The sequence below is a fragment of the Patella vulgata genome, chromosome 2, assembly GCF_932274485.2.
Source record: "Patella vulgata chromosome 2, xgPatVulg1.2, whole genome shotgun sequence".
NCBI lineage: Eukaryota > Metazoa > Mollusca > Gastropoda > Patellidae > Patella > Patella vulgata.
In genome coordinates, this window is record NC_065880.2 from 76,406,102 (window position 1) to 76,430,578 (window position 24,477).

General features: G+C 37.8%; 1 protein-coding gene across 4 annotated transcripts in view; it reads right to left on the reverse strand.

Moving 5' to 3' along the window:
- Positions 1-24,464, reverse strand: part of LOC126810313 (cytochrome P450 2U1) — a 33,620-nt gene extending 9,156 nt beyond the window's left edge. Inside the window, exons 1-2 of one of the 4 annotated variants that reach the window (XM_050535307.2) lie at positions 24,316-24,464; positions 7,525-8,464 (exon numbers count right to left, since the gene is read on the reverse strand). In XM_050535307.2, coding sequence (XP_050391264.1) covers positions 7,525-7,888 — 364 coding nt within the window. In that variant the 5' untranslated portion in view covers positions 7,889-8,464; positions 24,316-24,464. Of the gene's footprint in view, positions 1-7,524; positions 8,465-15,179; positions 15,418-24,315 lie in introns of those variants that run through there. The other 3 variants (XM_050535306.2, XM_050535310.2, XM_050535309.2) reach the window with 3 other exon arrangements.
- Positions 24,465-24,477: the final 13 nt, after the last annotated feature.

The following is a 24,477-nucleotide window of genomic DNA, read 5'->3' on the forward strand; positions in this document are numbered from 1 at the left end:
TCAAATGGTGCCACTTTTGACAACTTCCGTCTTTGACTCCAGCCACAGCAGTGGGTGAATGTAAAGACTTCATCTGGGCAGATTACATACAGCTTAAAGGGGCCTTATGGAAGAGCTGACAGTTCTCACTATAATAGTTACAAACCAGATAATGGAAAGGAAATATGCTGAAAATTTCAATCAAATTGCTCCACCCTAAACTGGGATCTAGCGATTGAATTTTAGGCCTAGTCTCGATTATCATTACTAAAGAAGGTACGATAAAAAACACATAGTCTCGATTATTCATTTTTGGACCAGCAGATAGAATTCAAATCCAGTGCAAATCCGACACATAAGATTGTATCCAGAGTTGATTAAGGTCTTTTCAAGTTAATAAATGTCTAATTAATAGTTTATATAACATTTCATGCCTAAAGAAAGACCAGCAATAGGCAGATTTAGCTCTTTCATAATGTTTGTTTAACCTTTAGTGAACTAATACACATTGAAAAAAAGTAAAACCATAACAACGGCTTCTCGAGATTTTACGTGGGCAACGTCATGCACACTTTAAAATGTCACTTCTAAGATCTAAAACGCATTACCACAATGAGACTCTTTTAATGGTTAATACCTCATTGTTTGTGATAAAAGCATTTCTAATGATATGTGTTGAAAATTATTCGTTTGAGCTTATTTTTTCAATCTGTTTCACAGACTATTACGAAAGTCTTCTAATAACTCTGTATAAGATGACTGACCTTTATAATTTCAACATGTAACGTCAGATCTCGAGGCGATCATCATTGGCTCCATGGCGCATGCATTGTTTACATAAAGACGTTGTAGCCTGAACTACCCGTGCAGAATTGTGACGTTTACTCATTTTATATACCCATTTACACTAAATAGATTTTTTTTTATCTAGATAATACGTCAAACACCTTTATTTATTTTCTAATACTTAAAAAAAAACCATGTTCTAGATTTGTAGCCGCGACCACTTTGGCGCTTTGTATTGCAGCGAACAATCTTTCTACAACCCATTCTTTTATTTGGTAGGGCGTTAAATCCCATTTTATTTCATTTCAATTATTTGGTAATGGTTGGTTCCGTATGCAAGACAGGGTATGCTTATTCTACATAGAATAGCCTGTGCGACGACTTTTTTCTTCTCAAGGGGAACCGCCGTGGCTCGGTGGGTGAGGTGCAGTTGGCTCAGTAACATAGAGGTCCATTGTTTGATCAATATGATACGTATGGTCATCATGGCGTCATCAATGTGATAAGTGTTGTTATTATAACGTCATCAATGTGATAAGCATGATTATTATAACGTCATCAATGTGATAAGTGTTGTTATTATAACGTCATCAATGTGATAAGCATGATTATTATAACGTCATTAATGTGATAAGCATGGTTATTTTAACATCATCAATGTGATAAGCATGATGATATAACTATGGTTTATATAATACACATGGGGGAAACGTGATCGCACGTAGGAATATTCTTATAAAGACTGTGTGATTGGTTTGTTACAGTTTAACATAAGGTGTATTATCTGGAATGAGCTGGTAACCTGGCAACCGAATCTTTTTTTTTAAAGATGGGTTCCCAGAAAAGTATTTATCGGGTGGTTATTTCCAATAAAAGTATGGCAATTTTGGTAATGGAAAGTAGAGATATCCAATCTTACTAGAAAAATACTGGATTCCCCGAAAAACACTCATGGAGCGTATACAGGACAACAATGTAAGGGTTCCCCTAATCAACAGCCCGACGATTAAGAGTTTCTGCACGCGTAATGTCAAAGGTCACACGCGAGCATTGAGCGCTTGGTGTACAAGTTGATAAACTTTATGAAGAGTTAGACGTACAACACTTTCTGAGATAAAAATGACAGAAAAAGACGCGGGTAGTGGATAATCCGAGAATTTAATTAGGATTCGATATTTGTAATAAATAGTAAGCGATTAAAGACAACATCGTCTTATGTATGCAATGAATTCTCCTCTGATTTCCAGGACGTGACGTAAACATGACCTGGTTTGATCGAATTTTAATAGCAGGGCATTCCTTCGCAATTACAATGTTTGAGAAGGATTTGAAGCATAATTATGACAAATTAATTAGTTTGAATATGTTTTTAGTCCATATATACCATTAAATCACCCAGTTTGTACGCGGGAACCCATCTTTAAACGATTACGTCACGTGAATTGAGTTTGGGGGGTTTCCGTTTACAAAATTCGGCATTGTCTAAATAAATAAAAGTCTCAAGTTTACGCTGTAACAACTTTCGGAAATGGATGGCAATTTCTAATTGTGTGCATGTTTCTAGGTTAAATGATACCATTCGGAGTCTGTTTTTTAAAAATGTCAATCAGGTTTGCATTTTGAAATTCAAGACACCGAAATAAACAATACTAGTTGCATTCGGGAACCAAAATTGAGGGAATCGCAAAATATATGATACATGTACTTGATTTTAGCTGTGACCAAAGAATATTTTAGTTTATTTTCCTGTATGTATAACGTTCAGTTTTAAACAAGAGAAGTGGCTTCATTAATTAGAGAAGTGCATTCCGTACCAACAAGTATTCCACAAGCAAATCCCAATAGATGAACTGACAAAAATTACCTAATGATAAGTGGCCCCTCGAAATGGAAAAGGAATCACGGTCTTCGGAAAGGTGAGGAAACTACGGATTCAATTTCCTATGTCTCTAATTTCTATGACATTAGACCTAAAATCCAACCAAGAATGCAGGCTTATACTCCATTCAACGGCAATATACAAGGTCATCTAACGTGTATTATGGATTAAACGGAATACAATTTTTATGGCAATTTTTTTGGATTTATTCTATAAACACGACCTACGACCTTTCGACAAGCACATAAAAATTCTGTTCTGTTTAAAGATGCATTATGTACCATTGTTATGATAATAAACAATTGTCGATGTCAGATCTTGTTAAAACATAATGCATCTTTAATGTGTTTCTCAATCGCTCAATGATTTTAAGGGCGTAAATTATGGACATTAACAAATATTGGAATACCAGCATCTAAAGCTGTGGTCTGCATTTTTTTGAAAATATGTCAATTTTACTAGGTTTAGAGTTACGATGCGTGATTTGCATTTTTCGGAAAACATCGAATTTCTCACGGCTTAAAGATGGGTTCCCAGAAAAGTATTTATCGGGTGGTTATTTCCAATAAAAGTATGGTAATTTTGGTATATATGGAAAGTAGAGATATCCAATCTTACTAGAAAAATACTGGATTCTCCGAAAAACACTCATGGAGCGTATACAGGACAAAAATGTAAGGGTTCCCCAAATCAACAACCCGACGATTAGGAATTTTTGCACACGGGAACATTGAGCGCTTGGTGTACAAGTTGATAAACTTTATGAAGAGTTAGACGTACAACACTTTCTGAGATAAAAAATGACGGAAAAAGACGCGGGTAGTGGATACTCCGAGAATTTAATTAGAATTCGATATTTGTAATAAATAGTAAGCGATTAAAGACAACATCGTCTTATGTATGCAATGAATTCTCCTCTGACTTCCAAGAGAGGTAAGTCACGTGACGTAAAGATGACCTGGTTTGATCGAACTTTTATAACAGGACATTCCTTCGCAATTACAATGTTTGAGAAGGATTTGAAGCAAAGTTAGTACAAATTAATTAGTTTGAATATGTTTTTAGTCCATATATACCATTAAATCACCCAGTTTGTACGCGGGAACCCATATCTCTAATACGTGCTAATATGTACTGAGACTGATTATTTAACATTCAATTAAGAAAACACATTCAAAATACCAACGCTAGATAATGTCGCATCTTGGATTCAATGGGCTTTTAAATAGGTTCATCAATAATTATTGGCGGACAACATAGCGAGCGGCATAGATCGATGATGTTTGGAGCCACGTTGGCTAAGTTGAGTAAGACGCTGGCTCTCTAGCCTGGAGGCCGCGGGTTTGATCCCAGTGTTGGCCGAGAAAGTTCATCGGGATTTTCCGGCGTGGTTTTTCCCTTATCAGTGGTGCAGGACGAAGAGCCTGACAAAGACAGCTATATACTGTAGTTGTTCCAATAGGACGGAAAACATACTGAGCGGGGCATATGCACGGGGCGACACTTCTTGGGGGCGGCAAATTAACTGAGGGCTTACTAGAAATATGCAAAGGGGGATCCTGTGGATGGACTAGCCTCCTTGGAGGCCGAGATAACAAATTGCCGGCCTTCGCTTCCTCGAACCCAATCTGTTTCACAGAGAATTACGAGTCTATATGGTAAAATCTCTGTCAAAGATGACTGCCTTAACACGTGCTGTCACAGCATGCGGCGCCAATCATTGGCTGAATGGCGCGTGCATTGTTTACATAAGACGTTACTGCTTCGGAGAGAATGCTGCCTTTTAGTCATTTTAATACACATTAATTTTACACTAAATAGGAAATAATTTTTACCTACAAATACGTCAAACGCCTTTATTTATTTTTCCAATACATAAAAAAAATGTTTTAGAATTTAATTTGTCGCAGGAAAAAAGTTAATATTTCTGGCCCATTAAGTCGCATCGATGTCATCCTTATCAGTGATTGTAGCGGCCTAGCGAAAATTCACTTCTGATCAGTATGTCCCGAACCGTGTGTAAACCAGTTCATAAATTTAGCAAATAGAGAGGGTTGAATTATGATTTTTCATAAAAAAAAAAAAATCAACTGAGCGCAGACACTGAACAAAGCAGTTCCTATATTCAATGGGGGGGGGGGGCGTCACTGAAACTTTTGCCCTGGGGCGCCACATAGGATTGTGAGGGCCCTGCTATTAGCTAACTTTCGTTCTCATAATTCATTCAATGATTACAGACAGCGTGTCAAGGTTAACTAGTTCAGAAGAATGAACGTAATCTTGGATTCTTTCAACATCGGTCTTAATCTGATTTCTTCGGGGTTGCTAATACACTCGTCGGAGGTTAACCACAAAAATAAATATATATATATTCTCGTATTAATTTTGTCTATAAAAATGTCAAGGAATGTTCATGTTCATACTATAAGTAATACATCACTTGAGAACCTATAAAACAACTGATGTAAATAACGGAAACCATACTGACACCGTTAACAGTACCCTGTCATCGTTTGTTTAACTATAGTGAATAACTGTATCTACAGAGAGCACGAGGTCACTCAATCACACTAGTGTTTACGATTTAGTTTAGAACTGAGATTTGATATATCAAATCTGGGTATTATAGAAATGTCTTGTTATATAAAGGATGTTAATGGCAGTTCCTTGTGTCTAATATAAATTACTGTATTGAAGATAATACCAAACGGCAAATAAACTGCAAATGAATTATCTTGGTACATATGCGCATTTCATCACCAAAACTATAAACAATATCGGTTTAGAAAAAGCGAAGGGCGACGCGACGCGAAGTGCGACGTCTTGATAAAAAGTCGACGTCGCTTTTTTTTCTCTAACATTGAAAAGGCCAACGCACGACGCGCGACGCAGGAAGTGGCCAAAACAGAACACCATAGATAAACGCTAATTATTTACAGATAAACAAGCCTCTTCGACAATGATTATTGTATTATTAGTGCGCAGTTTATAAACTCCCCAAGTATAATCTTATTACAGCTTATACTTGTCATACATTTTCTAGACCTTGTCGGTAAGACAATATTCTCCAATGTCAGAACATATCATAAGTGTATTCCACGTTCACTATCTTGTGTTGCATGATACAGCGCAACATATAGTTTTCTGTTTTGTTTTAAAAGAGTACTGTTTATTTATTTTACATCAGTTCTCAATGTTAGGAATCTTGTAAGGTTGGAATAACATGCCCTTAAATCAAATTCATAACAGTTGCTGCAAGTTGATTCAAAAGGGCACACTGACTTCACCGAGGAAACATCTAGAATTAATTTTAAACAATAGCAGATTTATTAGAACAACTATACCCCAGCATCCACCCTAATCGTCTAATATCCCAGTCCCAGTGACAGTAAAATCATAGACATAGGGGAAATTTGCCCGAAAATTAATCTTTGTTAGCCTAATTTTCCGAATGAATCAATCATTAGAGACTTTTGGCAAGAGGAATATTCCCATCCGTATCACTTATCCGTATCGTATACGCTATACGTTGCGTCAATGTAGTTAGGTCCGTTCATACTACATCCGTATCCGTATCTGTAAATACGTGCGTGAATACGTACTGGTATACTTTAGTCATTTTTAGATAAAGGGATCAAATAGAATCCGGCACGTATTGCGCACAAAAACAACTGCGTCCGTTAAGCCGGATTGATTGCTCCCAAAGCGTATTTTGTAAAGTGCGTCCGGCATTTCGGCTAGTGAGCCGAGCTTTAGCCAATCAGCGAGTACTTTCCCCTTATTAAGTCATCTCCCCAAATAGAAACTCAATCTCTGACAGACAATTCAGCCTTGAAAGCCGGACGTTTTCGCGTTTTCTATTTGAACGGCAAAACGCGGATACGGATGCGGGTGCAGATACGGATACGTTTATGGATACGGATGTAGTATGAACCGAGCTTAGAACTTTGGCAGATTTTTCGCGTCGCGTACTTATGCGTCTCTGAGCTGAGCTTAGTTCTATTACAGCATTACCATCTGTACTAGTCAAGTGCCTAGCCTACAAGTCGCTGGGCTATTAAAAAAGAAAATGTAATGTCGAATCTTATTAAAAATCTTCGACTTCGATTCGATAGCAATTTCTGAAAGTTTGTATCCCTTTACCATAGAACAAAATCATTTACAGATTTGCAAGGTCCCACCTCCCTAAATTTAGCAGCATGTAGACAGGCAGGAAAAGTATGAAAATTCCAAGAAAAACACATCACAAATAATGATGACATTCCAGTCTTTATCATTATTAAAATCACATCAAACATACACCGTCGTGTTCTAGGATACACATTGATTTCATAAAAACGCCACGGCACAACCTTTCAACGTCTAAAAGTAGCAAAAAGACGGTAACAAGATAACAATGTTATACGGAACTTTTCCGTATTAAAGCTGTTCGATACGTGCTGCCGTATCCGTATGCCGTATCACGTATGAGAAATACACACACATTGATGACGTCACACGCGGAATCCAAACGGATACGCGATACGGACCTGGGCCCTGTTTCACGAAATCTTAACTAAAGATAAAATCCAAATTTTAGTAGATACTTCGGTTTTGATTGGCTAAGCACTAAAATCAATCGTATATTATCCAATCAAATTACTAAAACAGACCCCAGAACGTAGTGCCCCTAGAAAGGTCCAGCGTCTAATTTTTCAATCGAGGCTCAATCTGATTCAATCTTCAGTTAATGCAGAACAATAGGACGGTAAACACTTTTAATTTCATTACATCTGTTTGTATGATCGATGCCAAGAAGAAGCGACAGGAAGCAATTTTTGTCGCGATTTTGTCAAAGGCATTGTAATTTAAAACATAAAATTCCATAAAGGTCAACTTACCGCGTCCCTGTCCAACTTTATCAGTGGTAAACATATGAGGTCTGTCTGAAAATACGTCTCCTTTCTTTACAAATGCTTCCTTTAAACAATTAAATCCATTGATTACAACAATCAGTCTACTTCCTAAATAAAAACTAAAAACATCTCCATATTTCTCTCTGAATAGTTTATAAACTTGTCTTGTATCGGCTTTCTTCATAGAGCTTATAAATATCTGTGGACAGCCGATGAACGGTATCAAGGGTGGTCCGGGTGGAATGTTGGCCGGTTTTTTAGACGCGTATCGCACCAATAACAGCACACATACAAATATCAATACAGTTGTGGTTTGAGGGTTAACGAAACTTAATATTATCTCCAACATGATTTAAAGGTTTGTGTTGTTCGTAGATGCGTTTAAACTCAAACTGATCCAGAAATGGAATTGTGCCTTTAAAGTCCAATCGTTTTAATATGATGAAATCTTTTATAGATCACAATTTGCACAGCCAATGAATTGCGGTTTAGTCCGACGAAAGTTTCCGTTTTGAATGTAGATCGCTTATTCTACTTAATTCAGTGTTCTGTGGTTCTTCTTCCGTTACCACAAATTATCCACTTGGAAGAAAATTTAAAATCGCTGCTGTGCAGTCAAAGGAAAACTTTCATATATTATTTTGAATATCGATCGCGTATTGCATTAAATAAAGTTTTTTCTGTGGTTCTTCTCCAGTTCTCACAGTTAAAGTCTGTTTTGTCAACATGAATATTTCATGTGGTGAAACAGTACAATGTTATTCTTTAGACCCATTACCATGGAAACACTTTGTTACGCAGACAAAAACATAACTTCCAGTATGCACGACTCCCGCTAAATCAAAATATTATATCATTGTTTTTCACAGCATAATTTCCACATCTATAGCTACCTGCAGTCATTACCAGCTCTTGAAAGATATATCTGAAAAATTTTATAAAGATACAATATCGTTTAATATCTACATGATATTCAGATTGGTTTAGGTGGTATGAGAGATTCGGGGCGGGTGATGACGGGTATCCGGTGGATATGTTGGTTGCGTGGCTTTCCGAAAAGGAAAATGTATAATAATACATTATGCTTAAAGTCACTATGCGTTCGTTGCATTTGACGGTGAATATCAAATTTCCCTCTCCTTAGTTCACGCCAAAATGTACTCAAATGATTATATAACATTTACGTAAGAAATCAGAATCCCAACATCAGTCGTAGGTAATAATACCCCGGCTGGGATTCAATCGAACAAACAAGAGGTCCATAATGCAGATCATAGGTTTGGCTGTTTTTTTTGGACTGAAACCCGTTTATTTACTCTGCAGAGGATGCCGAATGTCGACAGATTTCATCTACTCATTTGTTTGTAAATACTTAACAAAAGTGAACCATTGTTTGGACTTTTAGTTTTTTAGAGATTCAACTTTCACATTCAATCTGGTTAAAATACAGATCTATATTTCGTTTCGTTTTTTATTTTCGATGGCCTCTAGTACATGAAGATCTGATCAGTTGTAGTGGGAGGTCGCGTCAGGGGTCATACGAGTGGCGTTTGACCTTATGACGTCAGACATTTGATTAACCAATCAACGTTGATGTTTCTAGTAGGACACCCACAGTTTCGTGCATCGCACGACAAGAACTCGCTGTAACAGACCGTTTCATGATGCATCTTTAACAAAAGGGTCTCCGGAATCGCACGCAGTATTTCAAACCTTTGAGTATCTGTTCTTAGCCATGCGATATCTACGGAAACGTAAAAGGGTCAATATTATGTTATTAATATCGCGGTATCTTTTGCGCTATTGACCCTTATACCCTTCCATAGATATATGATACTAAAAATAGATATCTGACACTTATCTCCCGGGATGTATGGTTTCATAATATCAAGGATATTCAAAACACTTTATCTCCTGGGATGCATGGTGTCGGAATATCGAGATATCTTAAACACCAGAGTGATGTCATATCACCTTACCGGGTGGTAATCTGAGTTCAGTGGTATTTAACAACATACGGATGTCGACAACCCAGTAATTACTCTATCATATCTGTATTTATTTACTAAATAGATATAACGATGCTATTTTTTTTATTATAAGTTTAAAAATATATTTTACTAGACAATTATTTTAAAACAGCATTCATGGATTTGAAAAGTGGCAGACACCGTGGAATCAAAGATAAAGTTTAAATCAGTTGATAGCCATTTGCATGAGACCATAAATCCAATGATAAGGCAAATGGGTATTGTTAATGTTTATTAAGTTTGAACTTGCCTAAGTAAGTAAGACGTTGGCAAGGTCCCGTGTTCGATCCCTGTGTTGACCAAGAAAGTTCATCAGGATTTTCCGATCGGACTCCCACTTATCCGTGAATTAGGGCGGAGGGTTTGGCAAGGGGCAACATATAATCGTTCGGGTTAAGTCAAAAACCCAGGCCCCGTGTATAAATTGGGGTGCACGTAAAATAAGCCTTGACAGTTGGAATTCGATATATCGAGTAGGCCGTAGTACTGCTGTCCGGGCAAAATGCCCCTCATAGCACACTGTATGGTGCATGTCCGTCTTCATTTGAAATTAAATAAACTGAATCTGTGCATTTTACATGGCACTAATAAAATAAACTATTCCACGTACATATATATTTACATGTTAATCTATCATTCATTGAGTCAATTGACGTGGTTTCAATCCCAAGCGTAGGGCCACCTACCTAACCTACGTGACAAGTGGATGTTAAACAAACCCTCTGGGCAGTGTCCAGTTGGCTGGTTTAGGACAAGATGGTCTGTATCATCCGTTCCTAGCGAATATTATGTTCATGGGTTCAAGATTTTAATCCAAATTCCTCTTATTATACAACCGAGCCTCCCATGATGAAGACTTCCTATATGATCTACAGTAAATATTCGTTTGTCAGGGATGAATGACTGACATCGGCTACTATAACTGACAGGGATGACATCGGAGCGATTTAACTAGCTCTCAATATTAACATTTTTTCTTTTGCAAATTAAATTCTAAAACAATGTGTAAAATGAGTAAAAGCCACCAATTCCACCAGGACCATTTTGTGTGTCTACATTCTATTAAAGATACATTATGGGAGATAAGATAAAGAGATAGCAGTTCTCGCTATAATAGTTAAAAACTAGATAGTGTAAAGGTAATTTGCTGAAAATTTTAGTCAAATTGATCCACTATGAGCCGAGAAGGAAGCGGGTGAAATTTTCGCATAGTCTCGGTCATCATTACTAAAATCATTAATATAAACAGCATAGTCTCGATTATCCACTTTTATTGATTTAATTATCAATAGCCGTTAGCGGCATATAGGAATCTAATCCAGCCAACATCGAAGGCTAGCCTTGACATCGAGAGTTTATTATGGTCTGGATAAGTTAATTAATGTCTAATTGATAATTTAGATAACATTTCAGGCCTAAAGAAAGACTTGTAATAAGCAGATTTTGCTCTTGCATAATGCATGTTTAAACAATGTTATGATGTGAACTTAATGGTCAGTCGTCTCGTACAGAGTTAAAAGAAAACGTTCACATTACCGCTGCGAAAGAAATTGCAGCCACAAGTAGAATTGTTGAAGAGAGGTGTGTTAATCTCATTATAATATCTACAACATGTAAACATATTACTTATAGAAGACTAGATTCTATAAATGGCAGAACATATTTTAATTCTGTTTACATTCTCTTTACATTGTTTATTAAAGGTATGCGATTTTTAAATATAACTCTATGTTCAATTGGGAAATCGTCTAGACGTCTAGTATATATACCAGTTGGAATTCAACGATGAGTAGACGGAAACAGAGAGAGAGAGAGAGAGAGAGAGAGAGGGAGGGAGAGAGAGAGAGAGAGAGGGGGGGGGGACAAAATCGATACGTAAAAATAACCTTTTCACTGGAACCTCACGCCCAAGACCCATAAACAGGCGCAGACTTGGTATGTCTCCACCCTTAAAGCAATTGGTTTCCTTTGGCCCTCATTGAGGACAAGAGAGAGAGAGAGAGAGAGACAGAGAGACAGAGAGAGAGAGAGAGAGTTTAACGTCCACTCGACACAAACTAAGTCATTTCGGGACTAACATATGGTTCAATTTTATTTCAATAATTCCCATGCGCGTAGGGGTCTTTGGCAGAGGGAGGACCCGGAGAAAACCCACGAGATAGGAGAGGCGACCGTACTCCTTATCATGTACAACCGGAGAATCAAAACCACACCAGTTGACTGAATGACATACCTTATGAAACAACGCACACGCGCTAACCATTCGCCAACCCCCCTACACACACACACGGAAAAACAGCTGTCCAGGCAAATTATCCCTCAAATGAAATGAAATGGGGTTTTACTGCCTACTGTTCGGCACCAACAGGGCCAATGAAGAATAGCATACGCCATTTTACCCTTAAAGCGGCACTACGGCCTACTCTTGTTAGAGGATTCTTAATGTCCTTTCTGAGATATACACAGGACCCATTTGAACAACTAGAAGGTTTTCCTTGCAAGACCCTCCGCCCTGTATCACTGACAAAAGGAACCTAGATTGGAAATTCCCGAACAACGGGTTCTCCTAATTAAGCTTACAAATGAAATACTGACCAAGCTACCAGTACACAGTCCTTACTCCATTAGCGATGACGTTATACACGGTTCCTGGTCCATATAAAACCCGTAAAAAACACACAGGAAATTCCCAGCGTTACCAATGACATACTCACTAAGCACCTTGTACATATGCCTTACACCATTTGTGATGAAGTCATGTTCGGTAGCTAGTCCATATAATTTATAAACCCCTGAACATGGAAGAGAACTCTCTCTAATCTTATCGTAAATGTTCCAGATGGTAATCAGCCAAGTTAAGTGGATGAAAACAAAAAACCATATCAGCATGGCGACATATTTACAGATCAATATGATATCATTGATTAATGCCACATAAATACAGTCTCTTATCTATACAGGACACGATTCGCCATTTTAAAATGCGGGGGGGCAGGGAGTATCCTCGTGATACCAATTATATAAAATGCAGAAAACAATAATTTATAGATTTTCTGAAAATTTTATCGAACTAACAACATATTTCTTTTTTTTATTATTTGTTATTTTATTCCAGGCCTATTAGTCTCCCAAAATGGACACATAGTAGCTATGTCTCTAACTCAATATCATCCAAAATCTTCAAAATTGAAAACACGATTTATTTGTAAAATTAAATCAACATTCATGTTGTGATCTTACCGGAAAAAGACGGGCTTTTTATATCCAATATTTAAGACAAAATAAACATTTTACCATTGGTACACGAATCGTGTACCATAATGCGCTTCAGCCCCAGTTGTATCAAGAGACTCGAGGGACGAGGCTAGATACATTGCACCAAATCAAACGGCGTATGTAGACTGGAATAACCAGACGCTAGAAATTTGCACTCGCTTGAGACTGCTGGCTTATTTCGCCGAACATAACTGATTTGAAATTGGAGTAAAAACGGAAACCATTGAATGTAAATCAGTTTATATACATTCATATTACAGTATTATATGCGTTGCGACCCACTTTTGTCAATTTCTAGGTCCCAAATGTTAGCGATTTAGCTCCTTTAACTGAGGCAGAATTTGTCAAAAAGGAGAAATTTTTGCCGGTCTGTACACGATGGTCCATGTTGATAGTTGTACAGGAAATGTTGAATAACTTGGAACTATTTGGAATTTTGACACACACTATGTTAATTATTATAAAGTAGGGGAGTATAAAATTCTGTGGTAGTAGGTATTTATAATGCCAACGTATATTCTGAATGATAATGATATTCTGGTAATTGCTTTATAATGTGAGCTTTGAAGTGTTTCAAAGTATATAATTAGTGTACAGTATAGGTACTGATAATGCCAACATATATTCTGAATGATAATGACATCTCTGATAATTGGTTGATAATGCGAGCTTTGGAGTGTTACAGAGGACACGAGCTATCTGGTCTGAGTCAAAATAGAAAACTGTTTTACGAGAAGAAGAAAATCTTTCTGCATTCCGTGTCGTAAGTCAATCCCCGAAAGTCCCTGTTTTGGGGGATTTCCAATCCTTTATGGGATTCGATTCCCTTCAACATCCTTTAACAATCATCCAGCAGCTATTTGGAACGCTTCGTGGCCAGACAATCTATCGTATCATTTTTACACCCCATTTTCTCCTTTTGGAAGACCTAGGTCAACGTATGAAGTAGCTGCTCCTATCAGTTCTATGAGTAATGAGTGGCTGCGTTTATCAACACAAGGGGTAGCCACGCCTGTCCGTGCCAGCCCAAGGAGCAGCTGCGTCTGCCAGCCCTAGGCGTAACCGCATGTGTCAGGTCTAGGGGTAGCCGCGTCCATCAGCGCTAGGAGTAGCCGCGGCTGTCAGCGCAAGGATTAGATGCGTCTGTCAACCCTGGGAGTAGCCGCGTGTGTCAGCTCTAGGGGCAGCCGAGTCTGTTAGCGCTATAGAAGTAGCAGCGTCTGTCAGATCTAGGAGTAGCCGTTTCTGTCGGTTCTTGGAGTAGCTGTGTCTAGATCTAGAAGTAGCTATGTCTGTCAGCGTAAGGAATATTGTTTACGGAGTGAAAGAACTTAAAAATGCTTCAATGCCGTAAAGGGTCGGAAATCTTCCAAAATTCCTGTAGTCTACGCTGACACCTCTCCTAGCGTTACTTTGTGTAAAGCCCAATGAGTATGCCATGTGGCTAAATGTCAAGGTAAAACACATCAACCAACAGAGTATTATCTCGAATACTAGTCGCCTTCTCCAAGACCAAGACAATCGACGTCCCTAGAAAACAACATTTCATACACTGCCTTTACTGTTATTCCGATTTCTAACTTCACTTAAAGGGGCGTATGGCTCTATTTTTTGTTAGCTTGAAATAGACGAAAATGGTTCTGCTGAAAGCACATATTAATGTAATATGAATGTATGTTAAGTGATTTATATTCAATTTTTGAAAAAAATATTGTAATTTCTAATCAACTATGTTCGGTGAAATACGTGAACACTTTAAATTGAATGGCAGTCGTTCCCGCCTGCCTACTTAGTCCATTCTACACGTTTTCTTTTTATCATTATTTTGTCATTTGTGAATCAGCCTTTACTAATTACTTTCACATTGTCTTGTAGGTTTTTTTTTTTATTTGTTCATAACAAAAATGGCACCCGAAACTATAGAATACACGACTCGTGTACTGGTTATGAAATGTTAATTATATCTTGAATATTGGATAAGATCCGATGTTTTTACGGCAAGATAACAACATCAATATTGATTGAAATTGACCAATAATGAATTCTAATTTGTGTTGTTAATTATGGAAAATATTGAATTAGAGACTTAACTCCTTTAAGAATATATGCAGTAAAATAACTGACTATAATATAGTCTTTAATCCCTTTGCCGCTATAATATAAAACAAGTACCTTGGTTTCTATCTAACCATTGTTTAAAGTGCAACTTGAATGTAGGTGTTCTTCGACTATATACATCGTCTTTAAGTCTGGAGTCTGAACCTTGACAATAAGAACCCATTGCAAATATGTTCTCTAAATATAACCGGTGAAGGGAAATAGAACTTATCTTACCTTGAGCCGCCGAAATTATCATCTGTTTTTCTCTCGGAGTTGGAATCAGAGCATGAGAACAATGAAACACAATGTTATAAACCTCTCATGATTCTAGCCGAGTTAATTAGAACTAGTGAACAATTAAACACAATGTTATAAATCTATCTTTTTTATGTTCTAGAGTTGAACGAAGAGGGGTGTAACTAGAGACAGCTGTTGTATGTTATTCGCGTGCTGTGCACAGCCAGTAACAAGATTCTACTCAAGTTAATAGTATACATACACAGAGAGGTTAGAAAATAGAACCAGTAAATTCTAGAAGCTATTAATAATGACGGGGAGGCTTAATGCTCGATCGTCACAATATTGACGACGCAGATTGACGAGATTGTGCAATGAGGCAACCGCATCGATGGGTACACCCCTCTCCCTTATCTCCTTACCTCCAGTATGGGAAGTGAAATGAAATGGGGTGTAACGTCCACCTTCTCTGCACCAACTGGGCTATTGACAACGGGCATACGCCGTGCAATTTACGATTAGGGAAAGTTTGTTTGTCAGGATGACATTATGGCTTAGATATTGAATGAATTCGGAACCTTCCGCCATTTAAAATAGATAATCTGACTTGGTTTATTATCGTAGCAATAGTACAATTGAAACTATATTGTCAAAACTTCAAACACTCAGAATAAAGTAATTTGACTGAAAATTTCAATATAGTCTTTTTCTCCAGTGGTGCAGGACAGTGGGCCTGGCAAGGACAGCTGTCTAGTCGTCCGAATGGGATAAAAAAAACCTGATGTCCCGTGTATACTTTGGAGTGCACGCGAAAGATCCTTTGACAGTTGGAATTCGATATAAATATAGGCCAAAATTTCCCTCTAGCATAGCTACCGGACCAGAACAACTACAAAGGATATGACATAGATAACAAGCACATGCAAGTAAAACAAAATTAAATTATCAGACATTCACAAACTATACGCGTTTCATACACAAAACATAACCTAAATTAATTCGAAAATATTCTGTTTTTAAACGTTTCTTGAAAGTTGTTCTAATATTGGGGCTAGTTTTAAAGGTATTTTATTCCACTCATTTGGACCAGCGTAGTTTGGATTTAGGAACAGCATAAAATAACTGATTACTATTTACAGTAAGAAATACCCAAACAAACATTAAGACTTACTTGTTTTAGTCCAAACTAATTAATTCGTGTCATTGTTGTGTTGTCCTACTTAAGAGGTCGTGTCCTTTTTAACCCTTTGAAGCGCTAACTATGCAGTAATTACCATAAATATTATTCTCATTTAGAGAACAGATTATTATCTACTATGCTATGGTTAATTATATATATAGTAGTGTGCCACTTCACTTTAATTAACAATTAACATATTTATGTCAATAACCAAAAAGGTTTACATTACTTCCACATTTTACTTCTAATTTTTTTCAACCTGAGCCGTGTGCAGCTCTACAAAAAAATCGTGCGGCAAACAGAAATGAAATGGGGTTAAAGTTCCTACTGTTCTTCTCCAATTGGGCTAATGAAGAAGGGCATACGCCATACAGTGTGCTATGGGAGGAATTTTGCCCGGGCAGCGGTACTAGGGTCTACTCTTATAACGAATTCCAACTGCCAAGGGTTCTTTTTGTGCAAGCAAATACGTACACGGAAACTCGGGTTTTCGGCCCACCCGAACGACTGCATCATTGACAAGGGCGAACCAAAAGTGGAACCACGCTGGAAAATCCAGATGAACTTTCTCGGCCAACACCGGAATCGACACGGGACCTCCAGGTTAGCGAGCCAACGTCTTACTCACTGAGTCACCGCGGCCCCCGTTGATAACTATGGACTTTTCTGTATTATCATGTATTAGAAAATGTCTATAATAATTTTAAACGACCAGAGGACTGGTACTCTATAATAAAATTATTCAATTGTAAATTGTCTGATGTAAAGGTTACGTTCGCTAAATATTAAATGTCACCATCTGAACTCATGGTACAACAAAATTATTCACTGTCAAATTATATAACGACATTATTACAGTCTATATACATGTACTCGTAAAAAGGTCACGGGTTTCCCGTCAAAGTAAATTTGTTAAATCGTTTCCTCCCGTCAGTGATGCAGGGTGGGTGGCTTGCCACGGTAAAGGGTAGTTAGCCTTTTGGAAGACACGAAAACCAGGATGAACCATCGTTGGCGTGTATGTAAAAGAACCAATGATCATTCTAATTTGGTGAAGAATGAGCGAAAACGCCGCTATCCGGGCGAAAGTTTCCGAATAGAACATTGCATGACGTGTGCCCGTTTTCAATAACCCAGTTGGTGTGATATATAAAGTGGGGCGGTAAACCACATTTCTTTTCATCTTATTTTAATCGTAGCAAAATCTCAGTAATAGAGACTTTTGCCAAGCGTAAATTCATGGTTCGTATCGCGTATTCGTATCGACTTTGCGTGTCCCGTCATCAATGTGTGTGTATTTCTCATACGTGATACGGCACACGGACACGGCAGCACATATCGAACAGTTTCATACGGAAAGTTCCGAAAACATCGTCGTCTTTTTTCTACTTTTAGACCCTGAAATGTTGTGTCATAGAGCTTTTATGAATCTATGTGTATCCTAGAACACGAAGGTGTATATTTGATGTGGTTTTAACCATGATAAAGACTGGAATTGAATCCTTATTTTTGATTAGTTTTTCTCGGATTTTCATATTTGTTCTGCCTGTCTGCTTGCTGGTTGATCTACGCTTTAGGAAAGTGGGACCTTGCAAATCTGTAAATGATGTGATTCTATGGTAAAGGGTATAAAATTTCTGAAATGATACATTAGTGAAACCAAGCATTGCTGCTGAATCCAAGTCGAAGATTTTTTTAATAAGATTCGATATAATCTTTTTTTAATTATAGCTCAGCGACTTACGAGAGAATATAATTTGTAGGCTAAGCACTTGACTAGAACGGATGGTAGATAACTGCCATCATGCTGTAATAGAACTACACTCAGCTCGGCTACTCTTAGTCTTACGTACGCGGCGAGAAAATCAGCCAAAACTCCAAAACTACATTGACGAACGTATCACGTGACGATACGGATACGTGATACGGATGGGAATAATTCCCCTTGCCAAAAGTCTCTAGGTGTCAGAGAAGTATACTACGTTTGAATCCTTAAACAGGCATTATATAAGAGCTAAATCTGCCCATTGCAGGTCTTTCTTTTGGGCCTTAAATGTTATATAAATTATCAACTACACATTTATGAACATGGCAAGACCATTATCGAAATCTTACTTAATATCACCTTAATTACAGATTAATGTTTCTGAACGTTATTTGAGAGATTGAGGAATCCCTAGAAAAGTACAATAAAGTAAAAGTGGTTGAATCTTTAAAAGGAATACCAATCCTCAGTATATACAAAGATATAATGAATTGAAAAAATTACAACATTCGGTACCATTTGCAGCTGAGCGCCACCCATGATATAGGCCTCGCTTTTGTCCGATTGAATCTAAGTATACTATCATTTGTGACCGTCGTGTGTCTGTCTGCGTTCAGGATTGTTGGCTACACTTGGGCTGTCCCCGAGGCTGAAATTTGTTGTATAAGGGGTAGATCGGACCGAGGGGTAACATAGGCCTGGTGGCGTTGGACTACCACTTCCGGTTTCGGGGTTATAATACTTCCAACGCGTGCAGGAACGGGTCATCCCGCTAGTTATTGATATTTTTTGGTGTTCTTAATTAAATGTTGAATAATCAATTTAAGTACATTTTAACGTTTTTTAAAGATACATTATGGGAGATAAGATAACGAGATGGCAGTTCTCGCTATAATAGTTAAAAACTAGATAGTGTAAAGGTAATTTGCTGAAAATTTCAGTCAAATTGATCCACTATGAGCCGAGAAAGAAGCGGGTGAAATTTTTGCATAGTCTCGGTCATCATTACTAAAATCATTAATATAAACAGCATAGTCTCGATTATCCACTATTTAAAAATTTAATTATCTAATCCAGCCAACATCGAATGCTAGCCCTGACATCGAGAGTTTATTATGGTCTGGATAAGTTAATTAATGTCTAATTAATAATTTAGATAACATTTCAGGCCTAAAGAAAGACCTGCAATAGACAGATTTTGGTCTTGCATAATGTATGTTTAAGCCGTGAAAAATTTGTTTGAAAAATGCAAATGTCGATTAGATTAAACGAATTGAAAACAACCCCCCAATCACGTAATAAAAGATATATTTTCTGTTTGTAAACTCTTAAGTCAATTTGACATCCGACATAACAAGGAAAAAAATAAGATGTGTAACGTGATTCTAACGCTATTTGCAAACAGGAAACTGGTAATTAGTGGATAGTTCATGAACCTAAGATCGTCGTACAAAGCTACAACATTGTAGAGAGGGCGAGAGAGAGAGAGAGAGAGGGGGGGGGGGGGGGGGAGAGATCGTCCTCTCGACACAAACTTGCGGGGAAACGAGAGTTTAACGTCCACTCGACACAAACTTGCGGGGAATCAGGAGTTTAACGTCTACTCGACACAAACTTGCGGGAAATCGAAACCACCCTACTTGGCTCAATGACAGACCTTATGATGCATCGCGCACGCGTTAACTATTCGCCCCCCCCCCCCCCCACGACATTGTAGAACATCCTGTAGAATTAGCAAGAATGTTCTACTTCGTGCAATACATCCGTCATAATTCTCTAGGGGTGACTTGGGTTTCACATTTCAACTAGAAGGCGACAACTTTATATATACTAGAGATGAAAAGAAATGGGGTTTGGCGTCCAACTGTTCTGCAACGACTGGGCTAATGAAGACGGGCATGATGCTTTGGTTAATTATATATATAGTAGTGTACCACTTCACTTCAATTAACAATTAACATATTTATGTCAATAAACAAAAAGGATTACATTACTTCCACATTTTACTTATAGTTTTTTCAACCTGAGCCGTGTGCAGCTCTACAAAAAAATCGTGCGGCAAATAGAAATGAAATGGGGTTAAAGTTCCTACTGTTCTTCTCCAATTGGGCTAACGAAGAAGGGCATACGCTGTACAGTTTGCTATGAGGGAAAACCCGGACAGCGACACTACTGCCTACTCTCATATCGAATTCCAACTGTAAAGGATTCTTTTACGTAAATGCCAATGTGTTCACAGGATCTCGATTTTTCTTCCCATTCGAACGGCTATACGTTGCGCCTTCCCAGGCCCCGCTCTGCAACACTGACAAAGGGAAAATCCAGAGGACCCTTCTAGGCCAACACCGGGATCGAACCCTGGACCTACTGGTTAGCCAGCCAAAGCCTACCCACTGAATCATTGTGAGTCCAGTGTCTACTATCTCAGAAGGCGGTGTTACTGCCGTTTACATTAACCCGGATTGGGTAGAGAAGTAAGACATTACACCCCCTTTCATTTCGATTTCTACTGGTTAATGTCCACAAGGGGTACCTCAGCTTAAGAGCTTACGGGTGTGCGAAGCGCGTGGTTTCACAGGTCCAGTAACTTCAGGGGCCCAAAAATGTAACCAACAATTTCAGTGAAATGTACCATTATTTTTCACTTTCTGGACATTCGTAAACCAGGGAGGGAGGGGTGGGGGGTGTCGTCTGTATACAACATACTCTGTACATATCCCAAAATAGCCACGACAGGCGCTGGCCTCCATCTTGACTTTCAACCTTTTATATAAGTTGATATACCAATTATACGGTAGTTCTCTATTTACGATAATGGTCCATCTTAAATAACATTAACGGGTCTGGTTGATGTTTGATAAATTCCTATCATTCCAAACAATTATAGACACATGAGCGATGTTCATCAAAGACCGGTAGAAAACGAGACGTATATAATTTCTCCCCGGGCGTTGGCTTCCTCAATCTATTTCATCGTGAAACATCATAAGGTTTTTAAGCCATCTTGTTACCGTTCGGAAAGGAATTATAGTCCTGATGTATGCGAATATTCACATGAAATCAGATGTTATTCATCTGTTGTTTTTTTCGTCTAATATTCCATATTTAATATTATACTAGCATCTGTTACTGACCATATTATCAAAGAAATATCAGTCTAAAAATCATTCAGTTCTGTTTAGTATTTTCAAAGTTATGATAAATTAAAAATATTTTTTGTCATCATTCTGCATCCACGTGATCCAAGCTGGGATGGGAGACTCTCTACAGTTGACATTTTGAATAATCAATTTGAGTACATTTTAGCGTAAACCGTTAAAAGAATTAGATATTATCCGACAAGACGATAGGTGTCTTTAATTGAAAATAATTAAAGCAACGGTTCAACAAGGAAACCAAATAGACATGTAAAAATAACCTTTTCACTGGAACCTTACGCCCAAGACACCCATAAACAGGTGCAGACTTGGTATGTCTCCGCCCTCAAAGCAGTTGGTTTCCTTTGGCCCCACTGCGGAGAAGAGAGAGAGAGAGAGAGAGAGAGAGAGAGAGAGAGAGTTTAACGTCCACTCGACACAAACTATAGATCATTTCGGGACTAAGATATGGTTCAATTTCATTTCAATAATTCGCTTGCGCGTAGGGGTATAATACACGGGCCTTTAGCAATGTGAAGAAACCGGAGGACCCGGAGAAAACCCACGAGGATGGAAGGCGAAGGGGAATCGAAACCACGTTGCGGAAACGAATAAGTGACATAATGAAAAAAGAAACTAGCTTGATTCATCATTCCCGCACCCTGTCCTTAGATCATGTTTCTCTCGACCGTTATATTTTTCAGAGAATTCGAAAATCACTATTATCTATTCTGAAAAAATGTATGTCAAAAACAAATTTTCAACCCAAGCCGATGGGCCCCTGGCCCCTCTATGTCCTCGACCCAGTCCACCTCCGCCCGTAACAGAAACCGTTAATGTATTCGAGTCGCAAGACATCTATAAAAGAATTAGAATGTTTTTCCCTTACATTTTCTATCAAGAAATTGGTTATTTCGGATTGTTTGCCAGAAATATTATTAAATTAACATTATATATATTTTACAGAGATAAAATGAAACCGTTACAACTGCACTTAACCTTAATTAAGAAAATTAAATGAAATAGTGTTTAGCTTTGTACATTTCTCCACCAACTTAGCTAATAAATACGGGAAGATTAAGGAACATGCGGTTTTCAAATTGATAGCAGTTAGAGAGCGAGAGACTTCTGGCTATTTGGAAAAAATGAAATTGGTTCTTAAGTATATTACTCGTGGTGTGCAATGTCAGATGGAGAATTCTGCTCAAATTACATTCCAAATTTCAAGGGCTTTTTTTACGCGCGGTAATAATTTGTACGTGGATAGACAACTAATGACTGAAAAGTGTTATTCAGTCGATAATTTTGAAGATTAAGACGAATACAGATTAAGCTGTGAAATTAGTAGAAACTAATGTAAACGACAAATGGCTATTATAACTTACGTTTAGATTGATCATTTTAAATATCATTTGGACAAATAATACATCCTGCATTTATTACATTTTCGATTTTTTGTTTCATATAAACCAAAGCCATTCATCTTTTATTTCTATTAGCATAAAAATATTATTACAAATTATATTAATAAACATCAGATCAATGGGAAGTTATTTTCTCGCCTTTCTTTTGGTAATTCAAATATTTGTTTGGAGAGGAACATTAAAGTAGTTGGAATTCCAACTCATACAATGGAACTTCAGACGGATGTTAAAGTAGCTAAGTCTTTAATTCAGTATCATCCGCAGTGCAAACACGACTTATTGGTCAATTTAAAGCAACACTGGTTACCGAGAAAAGATGGGCTTCTGGTATCCAATATTTAAGACACAATGAAAATATTAATCTTGGCGCACGAATCGCGGGCCAAAATCCTTTCAGGTGCCATTTGTAATGAAGTGACTAGATAAACGAGGCTAAACATATCCCACAGGGGAAGATTACCGGAGTAGACTGGAATAACCAGACGCCAAAAACTGCCATTCAATTTGCACTCTTCGCCTATTTCGCCGAGCATAACTCATTAAATTACAGTAAAACAGAAACGATTGAATATAAATCAGTTTATATACATTCATATAACTTTATTATATGCGTTGCGACCAATTTGTGCCCATTTCTAGTTGCCAAAACATAGCGATGCAGCTCCTTTAACCCATCCGTCCCTCGCGTGTTAGCTAGGTGCCCTCGTTCTCAACAACGTCGAAGAGAAGAGCACACATACATTATATGACCCAGTCTGGGAATACACATAACGAACTACGGGTGTAAATAATAATGTCAAAAATATGTAGTTTGAACTTGATTCATACAATATGTCTGAATTCTGATATGAGTTTTTTTTTTTTATCTACGCGATTTAATGCATTATAGACCCACACGGTCAAAAGGGTACATATAATGATGAGACAAAACATAATGCTGATGTTTGTCTAAACAGTAACAGAATATGACGATCGTAATTCGAAACTAAACTATAAATCTATTGGGATGTTATTTATTATATTATCTAAAGGGAGAGAGAGCGAGAGAGAGAGAGAGAGAGAGAGTTTAACGGTTTAACGTTAACGTTAACTCGACACAAACCAGATTATTTCGGGACCAACACACGGTTCAATTTTAGTTCAGTAATTCGCTTGCGCGTAGGGGATTTTAGCAGTGAGCTAGGCAACCAGGGGATCCTGAGAAGACCCACGAGGTTGGGCAGGCGATTCTACTCCCTGTCACGTGAAAGCACCGAATCGAAAACCACGCAACTTGACTCAATCATGACAGACATTATCATTTCACGCCCAATACCGTCTCTCTCCCTCTCTCTCATTCGCTCGCTCTCATATTATTGAGCAGTCTGTATAATGCATTGAAAATTTTAAAATGGTTATAAACGGATGAGAAAGAAATTGAACGCCGCCGTCCAAGCAAGCTTTTCCCCAATACACACTGAATGACGTACGCTCGTTTTCATTTTCCCAGAAAGGTATGTCGTTAATGTGTGAGTTAGTTGTATTTCCACCCAGGTGATATCGCAGACCCATTTCGTTTTATAAAGTAGCCTGCAATTAAAGTCATATCAATTGAGGTGCACGCATTAAAGTATATATATATACTTACCATGTATATACTGCATATATGCCACTGTGCCTCATAACCTAGTTTCCATATACACCACAACTATAATCACTGGAATCTCCATTTACATTAACATCTTTATAGCTTGTACAATAATTGTGACGTCATAAATTACAATAGTCTATTTATATATTTCTATGACTA